At 41.9% G+C, this 23,094-nt stretch overlaps 1 protein-coding gene across 1 annotated transcript in view; it reads left to right on the top strand.

The window, feature by feature from the left end:
• The window catches only part of CC2D2A (coiled-coil and C2 domain containing 2A), a 129,281-nt gene that overhangs the window by 54,831 nt on the left and 51,356 nt on the right, over positions 1–23,094 (top strand). The window contains exons 13-16 of the mRNA XM_024741837.1: positions 2,259–2,399; positions 5,711–5,867; positions 6,839–7,074; positions 16,212–16,389. Coding sequence (XP_024597605.1) covers positions 2,259–2,399; positions 5,711–5,867; positions 6,839–7,074; positions 16,212–16,389 — 712 coding nt within the window. The remainder of the gene's footprint in view (positions 1–2,258; positions 2,400–5,710; positions 5,868–6,838; positions 7,075–16,211; positions 16,390–23,094) is intronic.

Genomic DNA, 23,094 nt, shown 5'->3' with positions numbered 1-23,094 from the left:
GGTACTTGGCATTGGGCGCTGTCCCCACAGGGTGCCACACACCACCCTCTCTCAGATGCCCTCACCCCTCTTCGGCCACCTGTCCTTCCCACTATCCTTTGCCTAATCTTCCTTCTTTGCCCAGCTTCTAAATGTTCAGAGTTCCTCCCAGGATTTTTTTGTTTTTAATCTTTTGTTAATCTGCATTTTCTCCTGAGATGAATCCAGTCCTGTGGTTTTAAATATCATCTAGATGCCGATGTGGCGCCCAAAGTTTCACCTCTGGGCTGGACTCCTTTCCACACTCCAGACCCCATCTACATCAGGCTTCAGAAAAGTGTTACCCTTGGGCGTCCCTGGTGGCGCAGTGGTTGAGAATCTGCCTGCCTATGCAGGGGACACGGGTTCGAGCCTTGGTCTGGGAAGATCCCACATGCCGCGGAGCAACTGGGCCCGTGAGCCACGGCTACTTGAGCCTGCGCGTCTGGAGCTTGTGCTCCGCAACAAGAGAGGCCACGATGGTGAGAGGCCCGTGCACCGTGATGAAGAGTGGCCCCCGCTCGCCACAACTAGAGAAAGCCCTCGTACAGAAGCTAAGACCCAACACAGACAAAAATAAATAAATAGATTTAAAAAAAGAAAAAGAAAAAGAAAAGTGTTACCCAGCTCCCTAATCATAGTTGCCTTTTCCTCTTCCTCCATAGTCTGGCAACAATCTGTAATTAAATATTCTTTCGTGATTCTTTGCTTCTCTAGCTCATAGGTCAAATTTTACTTGCTAAGCGTTCTTTTTAGCATTTCTGAGAAACTATCTTGTCAGGGACTAAAAAAGGAAGTAGAAAATATATCAGAAAGGCTTAAGGTGTCATATAACTCATTAAAATAATTTTATATTGCAGTTTTTTTTAAAGGAGGCCGGGGAGATAGCTGCTAAAGGCATAAGAGAAGAACAGACCACTAGGTAATGACAGATAATATTTGTGGACCACTTACCAGATGTCAGACATGATTCTAGTATTAATTAACTCGTTTACTCCTCCCAACAACCCTGTGAAATAAATTCTGTTATCATCTCTACTTACAGATAAGGCATGGAGAAGCAAATAGTTTGCCCAAGGCCGGCTAGAACCAGGATTTAAATCTGGGTATCTTGGTTCCCACATCTGTGCCCTTAACCAGAATGCTTTACTGCTCCTCAAGAAGAATGTTTCTTATTCTAGTTCATTGCCTCCTAGCTTTTCTAAGGTCTTCCGAGAGTCCCAAATCTTGGCTACCCAGCCACTAACTGGCCATCAGCTTCTACCAGCTTCCTTTTCCATGACACCAACTGAATGATCAGAAACCTAGACCTCTGTGTTTCTCTGCACCATCTCCAGACTAAGTCATCACAAGTACAACCAACTTCCAGACACAGGCCTTCCTTCTGGAGTTCAGGAGGTGATGATTCATGAAACACTGTGGCTATGGTTCCCTAGGGCACTCTGTCAGTCATTTATCTATGCGTCTGTCTCCTGAGCCAAGCTATAAACTCCCTGAGAACAGAGACACCTACTATCTCCTAGGAACACTTCTGAATCCCCTGGAATGACACCTGATACTTGCCCAAGAAAAAAAAAATCTAATTAATTAACTAACTAATGGCATAATAGAGTACATTTGGGCTCTGGACTTGGCTATTATTTGTAGAGGGGGCTTAAAGTAAGGCAGTAAATAATTCCCAAACACTTTAAATAATATCAATCACAATGAAAGCATTTTCAAAAGAAGCCTCTTCAAAGCAAGCCAAAAATATCGCTAATCTAGTCAGCACTGAAAACTCACCAAGGGATGTAGTAACATTACTTCATCTCCTAAACGTAGGACTGGTGATTAGTGTTAACACAGGCAGACTTTAATATACTTACTAACTGGGACAGCAACATACTTTCCTGTTTATCATAGATTAGTCCATGAGAACTACGTTTACTGGGCCCCTTATTTTCATAACTTCAAAAGTGGCTGTTTAAGATTGCACAGTATTAATGAGAATTTTAAACGGTAATTTAGTTTAATTGGAGTCAGATTCTACTAGAGAAAACAAAATCAAATAACCTATAAAAATAGACCAGCATCCTATTGACTTCAAATTTGCATTCATATTTTTGGTTTTCTAGTACTAAAGAAATATCGTAGCTGTGAAATTAACTATACAATCACTATAGCATTATTAGTTGCTTTTCCTAATTTGCAAACACACCTAAATAACTTTTAAATATATATCCATGTATTATATCTTGTAGGCAAACAAGAAAACTGCGTGATGCTGAACAAGAAAAAGATCGAACATTGCTTAAGGCCATCATAAAAGTCTGGAAAGAGATGAAATCCCTTCGAGAGTTCCAGAGGTTTACAAATACACCCTTGAAACTTGTTTTGAGAAAGTAGGCTTTTTTCAAAAATTGTTTTATTGGGTTATATCATGCATAGGGGAAAATGTATTAAACATAGATGCAATTTTTAAAATAATTTTTAAAATAATAATTACAAATGAATAACCATGTGCAACTCCCCAAGTTAAGAGCTAGAACATTACTAGTATCTGAGCATCCCCCATGTTCCTAACCCCAATTACATCTCCTCCGTCCCAGAAGTAACCATTTTCTGGACTTTTATGACCAGTGTTTCCTTGCTTTTAGTTAATAGCTTTGCCATCTATGTGTAATCTCTAACACTTAGTCTAATATTGCCTGTATCTGACTTTTCCATAAGTGAAAGTATATTGTGTGTATGCTTTAGTGAACACACACCTGTTTCTTTTCTTCAATACCACTGGAGATTCATCTCCTTTTCGGCACACAGTTGTAGTTAATTCTCTTTGCTTTATAACACTTCATTATATGAATATAACAAAATTTGTCTATTTTACTGTTGATGGACATTTGAGTTGATTCCATTTTTCAGCTGTTATAGACAGCACTTCTTTTTTTTTTTTACATTTTAAAAGAATGAATTTTATTTCTCAAAATTGTTATAAAAATGTTACTCAGTTTTCAAGTACAATTCATCATTTCTTAAGTGCCCACTCTGTCATGCATTGTGCTAGACTCTTGAGCTACACTGATGAAGGAGATAAACATCATCTCTTTCCTCCCAGAGCTTCCGGTTTGGGAGTGAAGGGGACACAGACAATAAAATCAGACAGCACTTCTATAGATGTTTTTGTATGTGTCTTTTTAGGGTACATGTGCCTAAGTTTTCCAGAAATATACCTGGAAGTGGAATTGTCGAGTCTTAGGGGATGTGCTTCTCCAAATACTTATATGCTGGTTGCAGACACTTTTCCAGAGTGTTTGTGCTGACTTTCAGTTTGACCAGTGTTCCCATGGGTCCATGTCACCCATATCAGCCAAATCACCTGATGTTGTCAAATATTAACATTTTGCCAATCTGATGGCATGTTTTAATTTATATTTCTTATGCATGAATTGGCCATTTTGAATTCCTCTTTTTCAAAGTGTCTGTTCAAGACTTTGCCAATTTTTGAACTGGATTGTTTGTCCTTTTATCTTTTCCATAATTTGTAGAAGTTTGGTATATATCCTGAACATGAGACCTTTGTCGACGTGTGTTGCAGAAATCTTCTGTAGTTGTTTTTTTAGTAGTTTGCTGCTTTTTGAAGAATGGTAATTCTTAATTTTAAAGAGATAGAATATATTAGTCTTTTCTTTTCTGATCAGTGCTTTTTGTTTGAAGAAATCCTTCCCCTGAATCAAGTAGATATACTACTATATTGTCTCCTGTAATCTTCATATTAATGAAGATTAATCTTTCAAATTCACCTTTAATCTATTTGGAATTGATCTTTGTGTGTGGTGTGGAGAAAGTATGCTTGGATAATATTTATGCAGCTGAACTGACTAGACTTTGGTACATAATTAAGAGTACTGTTATCACAACAAAACCATGTTCTGCATATTAATTCAAGAGCATCTCTGCTGCTGGTTTTGGTCCCTTCCTGTTTGTTTCATCTGCATAAGTGATGTGCCCATACATCTACGTGAAAAGTGACATATGAGGGCAATTATCTGATACTGTGCTTTGAAAACAGTCAGTTTTTAGCCAAAGATAGCCGCAAATTGTGATGCTGGGGGGTTGTAATTATCATAAAACTGAGAAAACATTCTGCAGTTTCCAGGACAAACACAAGACTGTGCTTTATGAGGGCAGGGATCTTGTCACCACTGGGTATCTGGTCCCAGACAGCACACCTGCCACGTAGTATCTGCTCAATTAATATAAAATATATAATATAATATAAAAACAAGTTCAGTTAGTCTGTCCCACAGAAATCGTGGATGTCTTCCAGAAATCCCAGTGTTTTGGCTTCCATATTCCATCTTCCAGGCCATCCCTTCCATCCAGAAGCAGAACATAAATAGTCACAAGATTGTTTTCTCCTTCCTTCCTTAAGTTTAGGATAAACAAAAATTTATAGGAAATTTACCGTTAAGGTCATCTCTAGGTTACAAACTTCCTTTTTTTGATACTTCACATCCCTTCCACCCACAAGTAGCTGTGTCCTAAATTCTTTTGAAGTGCCCTTTCTTCACATTCTTGATTCATCTAGCTACCTTACGATACAGCATTATTTCTTCCTGCAAAAATATTTAAATTTCAACTAGTTTATTCATGCCTCTGATTAACAAGGAGAAAAGCGAATGAATATATATCAGAGATGGAACATAACTTGGGGGCCAAATTTCTCTGATGTTTATAAATTTCAGGTGTTTCCCAAGTGATTTCTTCAGTAGTAGCTTTGTAAGAGTCTGCGCCTTGGGGGCCTGTTAACTGCTAACCCACCAGGCCACACGTGTACATATGCAAACGTTGGTCAGCTCTAGGCGCTTGACTAACTTTCTCTAAAAAGGAGCTGGAACTTTAAGAGAGCAGAACCTGCAGGCCAGACCATACTGATCGCATTAGGAGATAAGCACAGGGGATGGGTTGAGACAACTCTGAAGTGCTGGGTGGGATGTGCTGGATACCATGCTTGCCCTCCCCCACCCTCCTGGGGAGTCACACTGCCCATCCGCATGTAAGGGCTCTGCAAAGCCCTTCACAAAGCAACATGGAAACTTCACATTTGTTCAATCTCGTGTTGATTTGGCCACAGCACCCTTTTTTTTTTGTAGGGCACCTCATAGAACCAGAACTCTACAGAACACACTGCGGGAAGCACTGCTCTGGGTCAGGCTGAACATTAATGCACTGTCAGCAGAATCATCAAAGAAAAATTCAAATTGTCAATCCAAAGTCAAAAAAGTAGCTTCAGGGATTTGGTAGCAGCATAATGAAGGGGTTCCTCAGAGACGGGAAGAATTAAAGTAACTACAATGAAACTGCTGCCTCTGTCAGCTGAGAATTTGCAGGCACTGTGTCAGGGTGCCATCTGGATCATCTAACCCAGCGTGGCTTTGTGGCTTAGTGTAAATAGATTGGGCTCATATTCCAGCTCTTCCATTCACCAGCTGTGTGTTCTTGGGAAAGTTACTTAACCTCTCTGTGCTGAAGTCTCCTAGTGTATAAAATGCTGAAGGTAACAGTATCTGCCTCACACGGTTGTGAGCTCACCTGTGCAAAGCTTTTAGGAGAGGAGCTGCCACAGAGCAAGCCCAATACAGGTATTTGCTGCTATTTTTACTCTATCACTTAATTTCAAGAAATAACTAAGGTGCTATAAATTATTTTAAAGGGAAAAAGTTGACCAGAAAGCTGATGAAGAAGCATATGAAGCAGAAATTCAGGCTGAGATAAGTGAATTGTTGGAAGAGCACATGGAAGAGTACGAACAGAAGATGGAGGAATACAGAAGTGCACAGCAGCGGTGGAAAGCCTGGAAGAAAGCCCAGGTCTGTAAACAGCCTTGAACAGAGCTGACCTGGGGGACAGGAAGGGTCTGAGTAGAGGCACCTTGAGACAGGAGGAGGGAAACTGGGCACGCAGACTGGGGTCCCCTGCCTGCTGTGCTCTGTCTCCCTCCCAGCCCCCTCGCTAGGGGACAAAAGGATGAGAGAATGAACTGATTAATGCACTTGTTGAAAAAGCCACCCAGCCTGCTGATACCAGAGAAAGTTTTTTCCAAAAACAGTTCTCTGTATCATCCTGTGGCTGTTTGAATGAACCAGCAATAACCTGGTAATCGCTCATGTGCCTGTCAAGCTCTGTGATACGTATTTTACTATTTTACGTGGCTTGCCCTATCTAATGTAGGGTATTGGTGCTTCTGGGCTTCCCCCAGAAAATTATATAACTTTATACATATGACCTTGCAAAACTGGGACAATAAGTAATAAGTAATCCAGGGACAATAAGTAATAGATCAGGGTGATCTGCAGTGTCAGTTGTATTCACAAGCCTTATTTTAATTTCAAGATGTATCCTTGGGACTTCCCTGGTGGTCCAGTGGTTAAGACTCTGTGCTTCCACCGTAGGGGGTACAGGTTCGATTCCTGGTTGGGGAACTCCCGCATGCTGCGTGTGCAGCCAAAAAGAGATGTATCCTTGGTCTTTAGAACCAATACTAATGAGCAGATGAATAGTTAACTTTTTTAAGCTCTCTCTAGGGACCAGGCACTGTGATACGTTCTTTCCAGACATTACCTCATTTCAAGAGACCTGGAAAAAGTTTCCTATAATTGTTCCCACTTTGTAGACGAGAAAACTGAGGCATGGAGAGGTCAAATGGCTTAGTGAGCTGCCTGAGTGCACACAGCTGGTTGAGGTGGAGCTGGGTTTGCATCCACGTCTATCTGATTCTGAAGACTATGCTTTTCAAAGAAATTCCAAAATTCCTGACATAAGGTTGCCTCTTACCCAACAGAGGGCCAAAAAGAAGAAAAACAAACAAGCAGTCGAAGAACGTCCTGATGAGATGAAGGAGTCAGAACCCGGGGAGGAGCCTGTGAAACCCGTCCCTCCAGAGCCCACAGATCGGGCTGTGATAGAGCAACAGGTGAGGGAGAGAGCAGCCCAGAGCCGGAGGAGGCCCGGGGAGCCCACGCTGGTCCCAGAGTTGAGCCTCGCAGGGAATGTGACACCCAACGACCAGTGTCCCAGGTGAGCAGATGCTCCAAACATGAATGAGGTTGACATGTGACACACACACTGCACCATGTGGAATGTACATCTCCTGACTGACATGGAATGATCAGGAGAATCATGAAGTCTCTGTAGATATTTATTAGGTTGGACGATATGAAATTGCAGGTATTTGTCCAGATTTTGGTGATTTCATATGGTTCACCCACGCAACGCATCACCATTGGCCACTCAGGAGCTCATTACTGGAAGCTGCCTGTAGAGGACACTCTGCACAGTGCCTGCCTGCATGGCTTCTGGTTTGGAGCCTTTATCTGTAACCTCAGTGTGTCTTTTTTGTCCACTGCTGGCACACCCCCTGTCCCTGGCACAGACACCCAGATCTCTCCTTGGCCCTTGATTTCAGCTGCTCCTAGGCCAGCTGCTGTCTTTGAAGGCCTCACAGAGCCTCCCAAAGGAATTGTGGATATTCCCTATAGTTTGAGATAAAGTCAAGGCCATCTGAGGCCATCTGAGGCCCTCCAGATCTGGTAGAATCACATCTCTAGTCATTTGTATGTGATCCCTAAAAGTTATATAACGTTTATAAATCTATACATATAATAAGTTCATAAACACACATATATATGTTCGTCCTTTTTTTAGAAATTTATAAGTTAATAAAAATATTTTAAGTTTGCTATTTATTTCTTTCCTATACTTTACAGAGATGGGTCTCAAAGTGTAACCCCAGGACCAGCACCATCAGCATCCCTGGAGAACTTGTTGGAAATTCTCAGGTTCTACTGAGACCTGCTGAATCAGAAATTCTGGGTTAGGGCCCAGAAAACTGTGTTTTCACAAGGTTTCCAGGTGATTCTGATGCATGTTAAACTATACTGTTATCTATTAAAGGAAATATATTGAAATAATTATTACCACCAGATCCCAGGCCTAATACTCCAGTACCCAGAAGACCTATCATGAACACAGGGAATATCTCAGACTTGAATCTTCACTACTCCACCATAGAAAGTGAGAAGTCAGCATCGGAGATATTAGGATGCAGGGGTTAACCAGGATGTCTTTATAAGACCCCACAATCTTCTTAGTTTCAAACTTCTATTAATATGCTAATAACTTACTTTTACACTGTAGCTTCCTGTGCATTTTCATGTGTTCTCTCAACTTCGTAGCATTCAGATGCTATACATAAGTAAACTGTTCCCCAGCACTAAATTAGCTACTTTCAGGCCACAAATACCATACCGTATAACTTTGTTATGAACATTCAAAATATGTGATTTTGAGCACACTTTTTAAAGGGAAAATTGAGGCTTGATTTTACAGTCCTTTATGGTGAGTCCCATTTTGACCAAGAATGTATACCTCAGTCTGAAGTTTCTGAGTTTTCACTAGGCTTGGGGACTATAAACCAGATTGCCCCAAGCCAATGATTATAAGCCACCCTCTTCATCAGGCCATCAGGTCAAAGGGGGCCATGCAGAAGACGGAGGTGTTTTAGGTCTGTTGGTGGCATGAGGTTGCAGTATTGGGAATAAGCCTTTAAAAAACCCTGAGTGAAGTCTTTGGGGGTCTTGGATATTTCTCAAGATTTGTTGTTAAGTGTCTTTTATAGAAAAAAAAAAATTCAAGTCAACTGAGCAATTTCATGCCTGGGATGGGCCTAAATTATGGAGAGGTAGAAAGTTAAAACTACCCACTCAATTTAATGAGTACAGAATTTCTATTTGAGATGATTAAAACATTCTAGAGAAGGATGGTGGTGTTGGTTGCACAACACTGTGAATGTACTTAATGCCACTGAATGATATATACTTAAAAATAGTTACAATGAGAAGTGTTATGTTGTGTCTATACATCATAATATAAAAAAAAAAAACAACTACAACCCAAAAAACCCTGAGCGTGTTTTAGATTTTTATGTTCTAACCTTTTAATTTCCTTAACAAATTTGAGTTGCTATTGGCTTAACCAATAACTGGAATTTGTAGTGGGCATCTCTGCAAATATGTACAATAAAATTAAAGACCGCTCTTGAAGGTTTTGATTTTTTTAACTTCGTGGCTATAAGAATGATATGCTTCGAGGGACCTTCAAAATGGCAGATGTAGGGCGCGGCTGGATAGCCATTGCGCATGCGCTAAGTATGCCGCTAGGGCGTATGCACCTAATATGCTAATCAGGTTTTGAAGCAGTGGCCTATCCAAAGTCCGGCTTGCGAAATGCGATAACCATACGGACGAATCGGGGACTTACACGAGTCCTTAAGCCCTTATATAAGCAGACAGGCTCGAGCGTACGGGGTCTTCCTTCCATCCGCCCGAAACCAAGCTGTACTCCAATAAAGTGTGATGCGAGAAGAATCTAGCGTGTGGTGATTCGTCATTCTGCTGGTCAGAAGCGGCTCGCCGCAGGCAGAGGAGTAAAATGTGGAGATCACCTTCCTCCCCACAAATACATCAGAAATACATCTACATGTGGAACAACTCCTACAGAACACCTACTGAACGCTGGCAGAAGACCTCAGACTTCCCAAAAGGCAAGAAACTCCACACATACCTGGGTAGGGCAAAAGAAAAAACAGAGACAAAAGAACAGGGACAGGACCTGCACCTCTGGGAGGGAGCTGTGAAGGAGGAAAGGTTTCCACACACTAGGAAGCCCGTTCACTGGTGGAGATGGGGGTGGCGGGGGGGAAGCTTCAGAGCCACAGAAGAGAGTGCAGCCACAGGGGTGCGGAGGGCAAAGCGGAGAGATTCCCGCACAGAGGATCGGTGCCGACCAGCACTCACCAGCCTGAGAGGCTTGTCTGCTCACCCACTGGGGCAGATGGGGGCTGGGAGCTGAGGCTCGGGCTTCGGAGGTCAGATACCACGGACAGGACTGGGGTTGGCTGCCTGAACACAGCCTGAAGGGGGCTAGTGCACCACATCTAGCCAGAAGGGAGTCCGGGAAAAAGTCTGGAACTGCCTAAGAGGCAAGAGACCATTGTTTCGGGGTGCGCGAGGAGAGGGGATTCAGAGCACCACCTAAACGAGCTCCAGAGATGGGTGCAAGCCATGGCTACCAGCGCGGACACCAGAGACGGGCATGAGACGCTAAGGCTGCTGCTGCAGCCACCAAGAAGCCTGTGTGCGAGCACAGGTCACTATCCACACCTCCTCTCCCGGGAGCCTGTGCAGCCCGCCACTACCAGTGTCCTATGATCCAGGGACAACTTCCCCGGGAGAACACAGGGCACGCTTCAGGCTGTTGCAATGTCACACCGGCCTCTGCCGCCGCCGCAGGCTCGCCCGGCATCCGTACCCCTCCCTCCCCCCGGCCTGAGTGAGCCAGAGCTTCCAAATCAGCCACTCCTTTAACCCCCTCCTGTCTGGGTGAAGAACAGACGCCCTCAGGCGACCTACAAGCAAAGGCCAACATTTAAATTTGGGGCCAAATGCAAAGATGAACCCCAGGAGCTGTGTGAACAAAGAAGAGAAAGGGAAATTTCTCCCAACAGCCTCAGAAGCAGCAGATTAAATCTCCACAGTCAACCTAATGTACCCTGCATCTCTGGAATACCTGAATAGATAATGAATCATTGCAAAATTGAGACGGTGGACTTTGGGAGCAGCTGTAGACTTGGGGTTTGTGTTCTGCATCTAATTTGTTTCTGGTTTTGTGTTTATTTTAGTTTAGTATTTAGAGCTTATTATCACTGGTAGATTTGTTTATTGATTTGGTTGCTCCCTTCCTTTTTTTTTTAATATATATATTTTTTCCTTTTTCTCTTTTTGTGAGATGTGTACGCTTCTTTGTGTGATATTGTCTGTATAGGTTTGTTTTTACCATTTGTCTAGGGTTCTGTCTGTCCTTTTTTATTTTTTTAGTATAGTTTTTAGCACTTGTTATCATTGGTGGATTTGCTTTTTGGTTTGGTTGCTCTGTTTTTTCTTTCTTTCATTTTTTCTCTTTTTTATTACTTTTTTATTTTTTACTTTAATAACTTTTTATTTTATTTTATTTATTTCATTCCTTGTTTCTTCTTTTTTTCCATTTACTTCTAAGCCATGTGGCAGACAGGGTCTTGGTGTTCCGGCCGGGTGTCAGGCCTGTTCCTCTGAGTTGGGAAAGCCGAGTTCAGGACATTGGTCCACCAGAGAACACCTGGCTCCATGTAATATCAAACAGCAAAAGCTCTCCCAGAGATCACCATCTCAATGCTAAGACCCAGCTCCACTCAATGACCAGCAAGCTACAGTGCTTGACACCCTATACCAGACAACTAGCAAGACAGGAACACAACCCCCCCCCCCTTTAGCAGAGAGGCTGCCTAAAAGCATAATAAGGTCACAGACACCCCAAAACACACCACCGGATGCAGTCCTGCCCACCAGAAAGACAAGATCCAGCCTCATCCACCAGAACACAGGCACCAGTCCCCTCCACCAGGAAGCCTACACAACCCACTGAACCAACCTTAGCCACTGAGAGCAGACACCAAAAACAATGGGAACTATGACCTGCCCTGAGAATAGGTGACCCCAAACACAGTAAGTTAAGCAAAATGAGAAGACAGAGAAAAACCCAGTAGATGAAGAAGCAAGGTAAAAGCCCACCAGACCAAAAAAATGAAGAGGAAATAAGCAGTCTACCTGAAAAAGAATTCAGAGTAATGATAGTAAAGATGAGCCAAAATCTTGGAAATAGAATGGAGAAAATACAAGAAACGTGTAACAAGGACCTAAAAGAACTAAAGAGCAAGCAAACAATGGGGAACAACACAATAAATGAAATTAATAATTCTCTAGAAGGAATCAATAGAAGAATAACTGAGGCAGAAGAAAGGATAAGTGACCTGGAAGATAAAATACTGGAAATAACTACCACAGAGCAGAATAAAGAAAAAAGAATGAAAAGAATTCAGGACAATCTCAGAGACATCTGGGACAACATTAAACACACAAACATTTGCAATATAGGGGTCCCAGAAGAAGAAGAGAAAAAGAAAGGGACTGAGAAAATATTTGAAGAGATTATAGTGGAAAACTTCCCTAATATGAGAAAGGAAATAGTCAATCAAGTCCAGGAAACACAGAGAGTCTCATACAGGACAAATCCATGGAGAAACACATGAAGACACATATTAATTAAACTATCAAAAATTAAATACAAAGAAAAAATATTAAAAGCAGCAAGGGAAAAACAACAAACAACATGCAAGGGAATCCCCATAAGGTTAACAGCTGATCTTTCAGCAGAAACTCTGCAAGCCAGAAGGGAGTGGCAGGACATATTTAAAGTGATGAAAGGGAAAAACGTACAACCAAGATTATCCTACTCTATCTCATTCAGATTTGACAGACAAATTAAAACCTTTACAGACAAGCAAAAGCTAAGAGAATTCAGCACCACCAAACCAGCTTTACAACAAATGCTAAAGGAACTTCTCTAGGAAGGAAACACAAGAGAAGGAAAAGACCTACAGTAATGAAACAAAAACAATTAAGAAAATGGTAACAGGAACATACATTTCGATAACTACCTTAAATGTAAGTGGATTAAATGCTCCAACCAAAAGACATAGACTGGTTGAATGGATACAAAAACGAGACCTGTATATATGCTGTCTACAAGACACCCCCTTCAGACCTAGGGACACACACAGACTGAAAGTGAGGGGATGGAAAAGGATATTCCATGCAAATGGAAATCAGACGAAAGCTGGACTAGCAATTCTCATATATTAAACAGACCAATCACAAGCAATGGAATTGAAACTGTGATTTAAAATCTTCCAACAAACAAAAGCCCAGGACCAGATGGGTTCGCAGGTGAATTTTATCAAACATTTAGAGAAGAGCAAACACCTATCCTTCTCAAACTCTTCCAAAATATAGCAGTGGGAGGAACACTCCCAAACTCATTCTACGAGGCCATCATCACCCTGATACCAAAACCAGACAAAGATGTCACAAAGGAAGAAAACTACAGGCCAATATCACTGATGAACATAGATGCAAAAATCCTCAACAAATACTAGCAAACAGAATCCAACAGCACATTAAAAGGATCATACACCATGATCAAGTGGGGTTTATCCCAGGGATGCAAGGATTCTTCAATATACACAAATCAATCAATGTGATAGACCATATTAACAAATTGAAGGAGTAAAACCATATGATCACCTCAATAGATGCAGAAAAAGCTTTGACAAAATTCAACATCCATTTATGATAAAAACTCTCCAGAAAGTAGGCATAGAGGGAACTTACCTCAACATAATAAAGGCCATATATGACAAACCCACAAGCAACATCGTTCTCAATGGTGAAAAACTGAAAGCATTTCCACTAAGATCAGGAACAAGACAAGGTTTCCCACTCTCACCACTATTATTCAACATAGTTTTGGAAGTTTTAGCCACAGCAAAAAGACAAGAAATAGAAATAAAAGGAATCCAAATCAGAAAAGAAGTAAAGCTGTCACTGTTTGCAGAAGATGACTTGATACCATACATAGAGAATCCTAAAGAGGCTACCAGAAAACTACTAGAGCTAATCAATGAATTTGGTAAAGTTGCAGGATACAACATTAATGCACAGAAATCTCTTGCATTCCTATACAGTAATGGTGAAAAATCTGAAAGAGAAATTAAGGAAACACTCCCATTTACCACTGCAACAAAAAGAATAAACTACCCAGGAATTAACCTAGCTAAGGAGACAAAAGACCAGTATACAGAAAACTATAAGACACTGATGAAAGAAATTAAAGATGATACAAATAGATGGAGAGATATACCACTCTCTTTCTTGGATTGGAAGAATCAACATTGTGAAGATGACTATGCACCCAAAGCAATCTACAGATTCAATGCAGTCCCTATGAAACTACCAATGGCATTTTTCACAGAACTAGAACAAAAAATTTCACAATTTGTATGGAAACACAAAAGACCCCGAACAGCCAAAGCAATCTTGAGAAAGAAAAATGGAGCTGCAGGAATCAGGCTCCTGGACTTCAGACTATACTACAGAGCTACATTAATCAAGACAATATGGTGCTGGCACAAAAACAGAAATATTGATCAATGGAACAGGATAGAAAGCCCAGCGATAAACCCATGTACATATGGTCACCTTATTTTTGATAAAAGAGACAAGAATGTACAATGGAGAAAAGACAGCGTCTTCAATAAGTGGTGCTGGGAAAATTGAACAGCTACATGTAAAAGAATGAAATTAGAACACTCCCTAACACCATACACAAAAATAAACCCAAAATGGATTAAAGACCTAAATGTAAGGGCAGACACTATAAAACTCTTAGAGGAAAACATAGGCAGAATACTCTATGACATAAATCACAGCAAGGTCCTTTTTGACCCACCTCCTAGGGAAATGGAAATTAAAACAAAAATGAACAAATGGGACCGAATGAAACTTAAAACTTTTGCACAGCAAAGGAAACCATAAGCAAGATGAAAAGACAACCCTCAGAATGGGAGAAAATATTTGCAAATGAAGCAACTGACAAAGGAGTAATCTCCAAAATTTACAAGAAGCTCATGCAGCTCAATACCAAAACAACAAACAACCCAATCCAAAAATGGGCAGAAGATCTAGATAGATATTTCTCCAAAGAAGATATATAGATTGCCAACAAACACATGAAAGAATGCTCAACATCACTAATCATTGGAGAAATGCAAATCAAAACTACAATGAGGTATCACTTCACACCAGTCAGAATGGCCATCATCAAAAAATCTACAAACGATAAATGCTGGAGAGATTGTGGAGGAAAGGGAACCCTCTTGCACTGTTGGTAGGAATGTAAATCAATACAGCCACTATGGATAACAGTATGGAAATTCCTTAAAAAACTAAAAATAGAACTACCATACAACCCAGCAATCCCACTACTGGGCATATCCCCTGAGAAAGCCATAATTCAAAAAGAGACATGCCGCAATGTTCATTGCAGCAATATTTACACCAGGACATGGAAGCAACGTTAAGTGTCCATCGACAGATGAATGGATAAAGAAGATGTGGCACATATATACAATGTAATATTACTCAGACATAAAAAGAAATGAAATTGACTTATTGAGGTGGATGGACCTAGAGTCTGTCATACAGAGTCAAGTAAGTCAGAAAGAGAAAAACAAATACTGTATGCTAACACATATATATGGAATCAAAAAAACAAAAAAAAAAATGGTTCTGAAGAACCTAGGGGCAGGACAGGAATAAAGACGCAGACGTAGAGAATGGACTTGAGTATACGGGAAGGAGAAGGGTAAGCTGGGATGAAGTGAGAGAGTGGCATGAACTTATATACACTACCTAATGTAAAATAGATAGCTAGTGGGAAGCAGCCACATAGCACAAGGAGATCAGCTCCGTGCTTTGTGACCACCTAGAGGGGTGCGATAGGGAGGGTAAGCGGGAGATGCAAGAGGGAGGAGATATGGGGATATATGTATATGTATAGCTAATTCACTTTGTTATAAAGCAGAAACTAACACACCATTGTAAAGCAATTATACTCCAATATAGATGTTAAAAAAAAAAAAAAAAGAATGATATGCTTGCCTAGATACCTCCTATGTTCTATTGGGATTCAAATGACCTTTAACAATAAGGAACATTTCTTAATCCCATGCAGCCAGTGAGCAGTGACTCACCATTGGAAAATGTTAAGAAAAAGCTTGGATCTTGGAAAAGCAGAGTTGACCCAAATGCTACAATATGCTATTATATTTATAGGTTAAAACATCCTCCCCAAACATAAATCACTACTAGCCTTTATGGTCTGAACTCACTCCATTTAACAAATAATATAATTCTGTTTACTTTAAACTTTGGGATACAAATGTAAGGGTTGTTTGAAATAATTAAGGAGACCGTAGCACAGTGATGCTTTAGCACAGTTCTAAATCCCCTGTGGCCTTTTCAGGGCCTCTTATTTCATATCACACATACTATTTATTATATTAAGCACTGCAAGACCTATGACTGCCTTGGTTCAATGAAGGCTAAAGGGACTGAAGCTCCAGCTCCAGTGTATCTTATTCTGGTCAGTGCCCATTTGTCAAACACTCCAGTTATACTTAGTAAATGAATACTGACCCACCAGTGAATGGTCTCACTCTGCAGGGTGGAGGTCTTGCGAAGGGAGGATGTCAAGAGGCGCTCGCTGTATTTAAAGGTGACCTTCAACAACAAGGAAGTGTCCAGGACCGACAGTCGGCCACTTGGGGCTGACTTCCGTGTTCACTTTGGACAGATTTTCAACTTGAAAATATTCAACTGGCCGGAGAGTTTAACACTTCAGGTACATATTTTAATTATAGTCACTGTCCCAAGAATTTTGGGTCATCACAGGTGCGAGATGGTTTTAAATCATCCATCGGCTATGCTGGTGTCCTGATAGATTCTCAAGGGGAACAGAAGGTCAGCTCTTCCTGGGCACGTCTTAAGGTCTTGTCAGAAAAGATCTGTTACCCCACTTGGCTCCTAGAAATGCTGGCGGAGTAACTGGCCACAGTGATCAAGTGTGTGTCTCTAGATGAGGTGGGGGGATGAGGGAGGATGGGGGACGGTAGAGAGGTCTCTGGCTCATTCATCAGAGAACTTCAACGTCACGCTGTACCAAGATCCTAGCATAATATACCAGAGAAATCAACTTCTATAATCACAGGTGGTTATAATGGGGGGTTGGGGTACAGGTGCTAGGATCCCCCAAAATAAATAAAGCTCCCCACTAGCCTAAATGCCACCATTAGCAATATATTTATTTGTGTCTGTTTTAGTTTCCTAAGGCTGCCATAATGAAGCACCACAAACTTGGTGACTTAAGACAACAGCCATTTTTTCTCTCACCGTTCTGGAGGCCCTGAAGTCTGAAATCAAGGTGTCAGTGGGGCTGTGCTCCTTCCAAAAGCTCTAGAGAAGAACCTTTCCTGCCTCTTCAGCTCATGGTGACTCCAGGTGTTCCTTGGCTTGTGGTAGCATCACTCCCATCTCTGCTTCCATCTACACATGGCCTTCTCTTGTCTGTGTGTCCTTTTTGGTCTCTTACAAGGACACTCTCGTTGGATTTAGGACCCACCCTAATCCAGTATACGCTCATCTGGATCTTTAACTAATTATACCTGGAAACACCCTATTTCCAAATAAGGTCACATTCTGTGGTTCCAGGTGGACATGAAGTTTTAGAGGACACTATTCAATCTACTACAGTGTCTTAGGCTTGCTGTTCTTATGGCGAAACCTCTCTTATGATGCTGACAGATTCTCTTTTATGATACTAATAGGCATGTTACTTAGGCTTGCAAATATGTGGCACAGGTGCCTTTGTTTGCCATCTACCACCCATGCAGAAATCACTAATCCTCATCCACCACTTGTGCAGAAATTTCTCATTCTTATCCACCACCCTTGCCAGAAATGACAATTGATCATGCCCTATTTTCCCCCACTGAGCCTGGATATAACTTCAGAATCCTTCTCAACACTGTACTCCAGGCTGCCACTACCTACTGATTGTAATTGACATTAAGTCTGCAGATACAATTATAGCTATGTAATTATTAAAATATTTAAATACTTCTCTACTGAATAGCAAAGAGTTTCCATCCTGGACCCCCAAAATGCCACCCTGGCCACATAGACCCCACTTCCAAGACCCTCTGGACCTTCTTACAATGGACCAGTTAAAGGGTATGTCTGAACAAGGTTAATGCCTCCAGGATCCTGTCCCCTTGTACGGTAACAGTTCTTGTGATTGGTTAGCACTTGGCTGTGAGTACTGTTCAATGTTTTGAATATCAACCCCTGTCTAGACTCAGGTAGTTGAAAACCTTCTAAAACTAGTAGAGGAAGTTTGAAACAGCTAAAATAGGGGGTTATTTTGACAGTGGGAAGGAAGCACAGTAGAAATGCTCAGAATGAAGTAGGGATGCCAAGAAATGAGATGGTGACCCTGAACCGGTCAGCACTGGGCACCCAAGGTCAACCACCTGGGTTTGGGGCTTTCCAGAGACTGTGGCAATTTTGTCCTTCTCCTTTCATCCCTGATCTGGGGGTGGTGAGGGCTGAGGGTGATCCTCATGTACAAAGCACCTAGCATCATGACTCAGGCCAAATTCCTTTGCTGTGCTGATAACAGCATTGATAGCTACAAAATTGAAAAATGTTTTTCTGGAAAGTTTAGTGCTAGGCTTAGTCCAGTCACTCATGTAATTCTGCAAAAACCCATCTGATTTTTAAGGAAATGTCTATGTATTTGGGAACTTAAGAAAAACAGAACGAAATTACTTTGCTGCTCAACTTAATATGGGTGAGAGGAGAAAGTAAGGAGATTTTGTTAAAGTAAAGAATGATATGAGAAAGGGGATTGAATGCGGAGGTTTGGTGAAAATGTGAGTTTTTCTTAAGCCTGAAAGTTCCCTATGAATATCCGTGGGAAAATAATCTCGACATTTCTGCATGATGGGGTGATGGTGCCTGAAGGTGAGAGCAGAGAGTCACCCAGCTCTGCACTGGGAAGGGAAGCTGAGGGCACCTCCAAGTGGATGGCCGGTCGGCTTGCCTGGTACTAACAACCCTGCCCATGGTGCCAGGTCCACGCCGACTGTGCACCCCCGCTCCTCTGGAGCCCCTGCTGAGCCTGACTGCTTACGTAGAGGGCTCCTCTTCCTCTGTCCCTTAGCAAAGTTGTGTCTGAGGGGCTCTGAGATCCTGCTGACTGGGTTTCATCCCATCATCTCTCCCTGTGAGAGGCACCATTATTTGAGTCACTTAACTACGAGGCACCATGGATCCAAAGACACAATCCCATTTCAGATTTGTTGAAATTAGAAAATCTGGTATTCTTTGTACGACTAACACCTGATTAAGAGAGGCCTTTCTTAGCCAGAGATTCTCTGCAGTGCAGAGCCTGAAGGCAGTGTCTTTCTCCTTGCATGGCAAAGGGCTTTGGAACATTTAAAATCCAAATGCCTTTGGGCGGAGGGTCACACCCTGCTGGTTCTGAAGCCCCACATCTTTACTGCTTCCCACATGAACCCTCCTGCCCTGGCCCTGCACACTTGAGTGTGCTTAAGCTACAGTTTAAAGCAAGACTTAACTGCACAGGGAAAACTGTGTAAGTGAAGAATAAAACTTGATGGAGAAAGTAAATAAACACAAACTCCAAAAGCCAGCTCGATGCTTTGCTGTCACCTGTTCTTCACCATGAGAGGTTGCTGGGGACCCTTAAGAGTCTTACCTGTCCCACATCCACAGAATAGCAAAGATTTCAGCTACGCAGAGTTTGCCCCCTTGTTTGAGATTCATCCTTGACTCCTCCCCTTCCTCCCCTGCAGAGGAAAAACTGATGTTGAGGAAGACCGAGATTCACGTGAGGAGATCAGATAGAGAGCTAGAGGGAGGCGGGGGAGAGCAGCAGACAGAACATGGCAGGTAGGAAGGACTGGGGGCCTCGGAAAGAGACCCTCCCACACTGAAGCTAGTGCAAAGGACAGGAGAGAAGGCCCTGGCATCCGGGTGTCCAGCCTGCGTCCCTGTTGGTCGGTGAGAGCTCAGACCACCTGGCCAGTCTGTGAAACCCTCTCCCACTCTGGGCCATTCTAAATGTTCTGAATTACCATGTGGGAAGACATCCTCCACCTTCCACTAATGTACCAAGACTTTATTTCACATATATTCTAAAACATAAAGGAAGCCTCCTATACTATCTCCCATTGACTCTCTTGAATATTAACTTGCTATGGATATTACAATCAAAACAATTTTATAAAGTAATGTGAAAAGGGTATTCTCTAAAATATTATGAAATGAATTTTTAAATAAAAAAACAAAATTTTATCCTACAATATTAAGAATATACTTATAAGCTATTATCTTGGCCTTAAGAGCTGAATCATGTCATCTTCTTTAAAAAATTACAAATTAAGGGAGTCTTGGGTAAGTTCTTAAACTATCCATAAAGAGTTGATAACTGATCAAATTACATATCATAATGGCTCAATGGCCTAATTTTTTATAATTGAGTAGTGGTTATAGATGAAATTAATTTAGAGGATATTGTATTTTGACTGTCTAGGAATACTACTGTGTCATTTGGAAATTTTCCATATAACTGCAAGTTTTGAATTAGGGAAGGTTCAAGGATTACTGGCAACTTCAGGAGGATAAGAAAAATCACTTTAAATGCATCTGTTTATGCGAGTGCTATCAGATTTCTATAGAGGTAATGTGTTTCAGAAAATGTTCCAAGATTGTCAGAACTGTAATGCATCAGTTGATGACTCAACAACCAAGCCCTGAATGTTGTTTAATTGTTGAGAGCCAGCTGAGGGTCTGATGCTGAGCCAGGAGTATAGTGGAGCATTGGAAGCCATGTATAAAGGGAGGTATACACGGCCCTGTCTCAGGGAGCTTTAAATCCAGCTAGGAGATGCGAGAGAGACAACTACAAAGAAGCAACGCTCAGTGCAGTATGATACATAGGACTGCTGAAGGGAACAGTGCTGATCGTGATGTTTGACTTCTTGCATGTTTTGAACCACAAGGCTCAGTGTTTCCTAGCCAGGCTTGAGATAGGAATGCCAGGGCAGCCCTACAAAGAAGATGATAAGTCCACAGGCTGGCCCAGAAAGCCAGGAGTGAGGGGATGGGGTTGGGCCTCACAGCAGAAATGGGAGGAAGGAATTAATTAGAGCAACACTGCAGCCTTGAAAGAAGGACTGACAGGACTTGATGATGGTTTGACTAGAGGGAGTAAAAAGAAGAGGAATCAAGGTTGGCCCCAAGGGAAGGGTGAGATGGGACTTCACAGAATGGGAGCTAGAATGGGACCAGAGCCCTTCCAGAAAGGTCTTGAAAAGGTCTGGCTTCTGAGGTCATTCCAAAATAAATGCTTGGTGTTTTCACAAAAATGAAGTTTGATTTAGAAATAAAAAAGCTTTGTGATAATGACCTTCACTTCCTTATCATCCACATCTATAATATCACCCCATATTCATCTTCTTGACTCCCTAAAACTAACAGCTGTTGTGTAATACTGCTGGGTGGCTTTGAAATATCTTAGCATTATTACTTTTTCCTTATGAAGCAACCCTGTTGAGCTTTCATATTCCTGGCATGCAGATTGAGATAGGGAACTTTTCCTTTTAACCAAGTTGGCAATATCTCGAGTTTCCCTTCCCAGAGCCTCTCCTGATTTCCCTGGCTCTTCTGCAGAATTGCACTCTCCAAGTGGGAAAACCAATCCTATTTGGAGAAGTGTCCTTGATAACCCTCCTGTAGCTCACTGGGACAGGGGGAGAGAAAATAAAGATACCAAAAGGAGACTCCCTCCCAGATGCTTGGCAGGGAAAGGAAGGAGGGAACTGGATCAGGGGTCTGAAAGGGGACCATGGTTTACTTTAGGGAGTAGTTGACTGGAGCACAGTTGTCAGCTGTGGGAAAAGCAGCCAGTCCACAAAACATTGATGACTTGGAAAACAAAAAGGAAAGTTGTAGGGGGAGTGGGTGGGAGAAAGGAAGGAAAGAGGGTGGGAGTGTTGAGGGAAGGAATGCCACAGGATACCGGGAGGGGTGGGATCAAGACAGAATAGCATGGTCCTTTGAGTCAAGAGTGATGACACAAGGGAGGGGGTGGAAGGCTGGCCGTAAGGGGGTTCACCTCCAATGCCCACAGCCTTTTCAGTGAAGGAAGGGAGTCTGTGGGCACAAGAGTAAGGAAGGTTTGATCCAACACTGAAGGGAAACGGGGACATCAACCAAGAGACAATTAACAGACTGGATGATAACATCACCGGTGGCTGAGATTACAGGGCAGCCACTTATACCAAATCCAACACCACCATGTGCAAAATATGAAACTGCTGTGTTTTGTTTTGCTTTGCTTTGTTTAGGTTTTAAAATAAGAGAAACATGACTTAAGACCACGCAGTATAAACTACTTCACGATGGATTCTTTTTTATCTAAACTTAATGCCCCTACATTTCTAAGGTTTGTCTTATCTATACAGTTCTAAATACTGTTAGCAGGTAAATTTGCACCAGAGTGTTGAGTTAAAGCAAACACCATTCCAAATGCAGAAGTTAATAAGAATCACACAAATAGTTCCAATTTGGTAGCAGTTGATCTAATTGCTATTCTGAATTCAATGCTGCCTTGCTTTATACAACAGGAATTTTTGAACAGTTGAACATAAATTATATTTCCTGTCTTGTTTCTTCATTAACATTCCACCTTCAAACACACACACACAAACACTCATTTTGCTTAGAGCAGTGCTTCTCAATGGAGATTATGTTGCCCCCCACCGGGGGGTGCCTTTTGGCAATGTCTGGAGACATTTTAATGATCACAAGTGGTGAGGAGCTACTGGCATCTCTAGTAAGTCGAGGCCAGGGATGCTGCTAAACATCTTACAATGTACAGCACAGTATAATGCAACAAAGGATTGTTCAGCCCCAAATGTCAACAGTGCTGAGGTTGAGAACCCCTGACTTAGAAAGAAAATGAAAATTAAACTTAATTATACAAAAAGTGATTTGCAAATACCTATAAAGCCCAAAGTGCCCATTTTCTGATTTTTAAAAATAGCATTTCTGGGCTTCCCTGGTGGCCCAGTGGTTGAGAGTCCACCTGCCGATGCAGGGGACGCGGGTTCGTGCCCCGGTCTGGGAGGATCCCACATGCCGCAGAGCGGCTGGGCCCGTGAGCCATGGCCGCTGAGCCTGCGCGTCCGGAGCCTGCGCTCCACAACAGTGAGAGGCCCGCGTATCACCAAAAAAAAAAAAAATAGCATTTCATCCTAGCATTAAATAGAACTGCTATTTAAAAAATTAGGGTGTCTTGAAAAGACAGATCTTACATGTTAAAGTTTAATTTAAATAAAAGAAATTCTTATTTTACAAAGCTTACTAACATCAACTGGCTACCTTTAAAAGGTAGGGTAGGGTGGCGCAGTGGTTGAGAGTCCGCCTGCCGATGCAGGGGACACGTGTTCATGTCCCAGTC

Source organism: Neophocaena asiaeorientalis, unplaced genomic scaffold (genome assembly GCF_003031525.2).
Source record: "Neophocaena asiaeorientalis asiaeorientalis breed wild unplaced genomic scaffold, Neophocaena_asiaeorientalis_V1.1 scaffold218, whole genome shotgun sequence".
NCBI classification, from domain to species: Eukaryota; Metazoa; Chordata; class Mammalia; order Artiodactyla; family Phocoenidae; genus Neophocaena; species Neophocaena asiaeorientalis.
The sequence above is the reverse complement of the archived record's forward strand: the minus strand, read 5'-3'. Positions and strand labels throughout refer to the sequence as shown.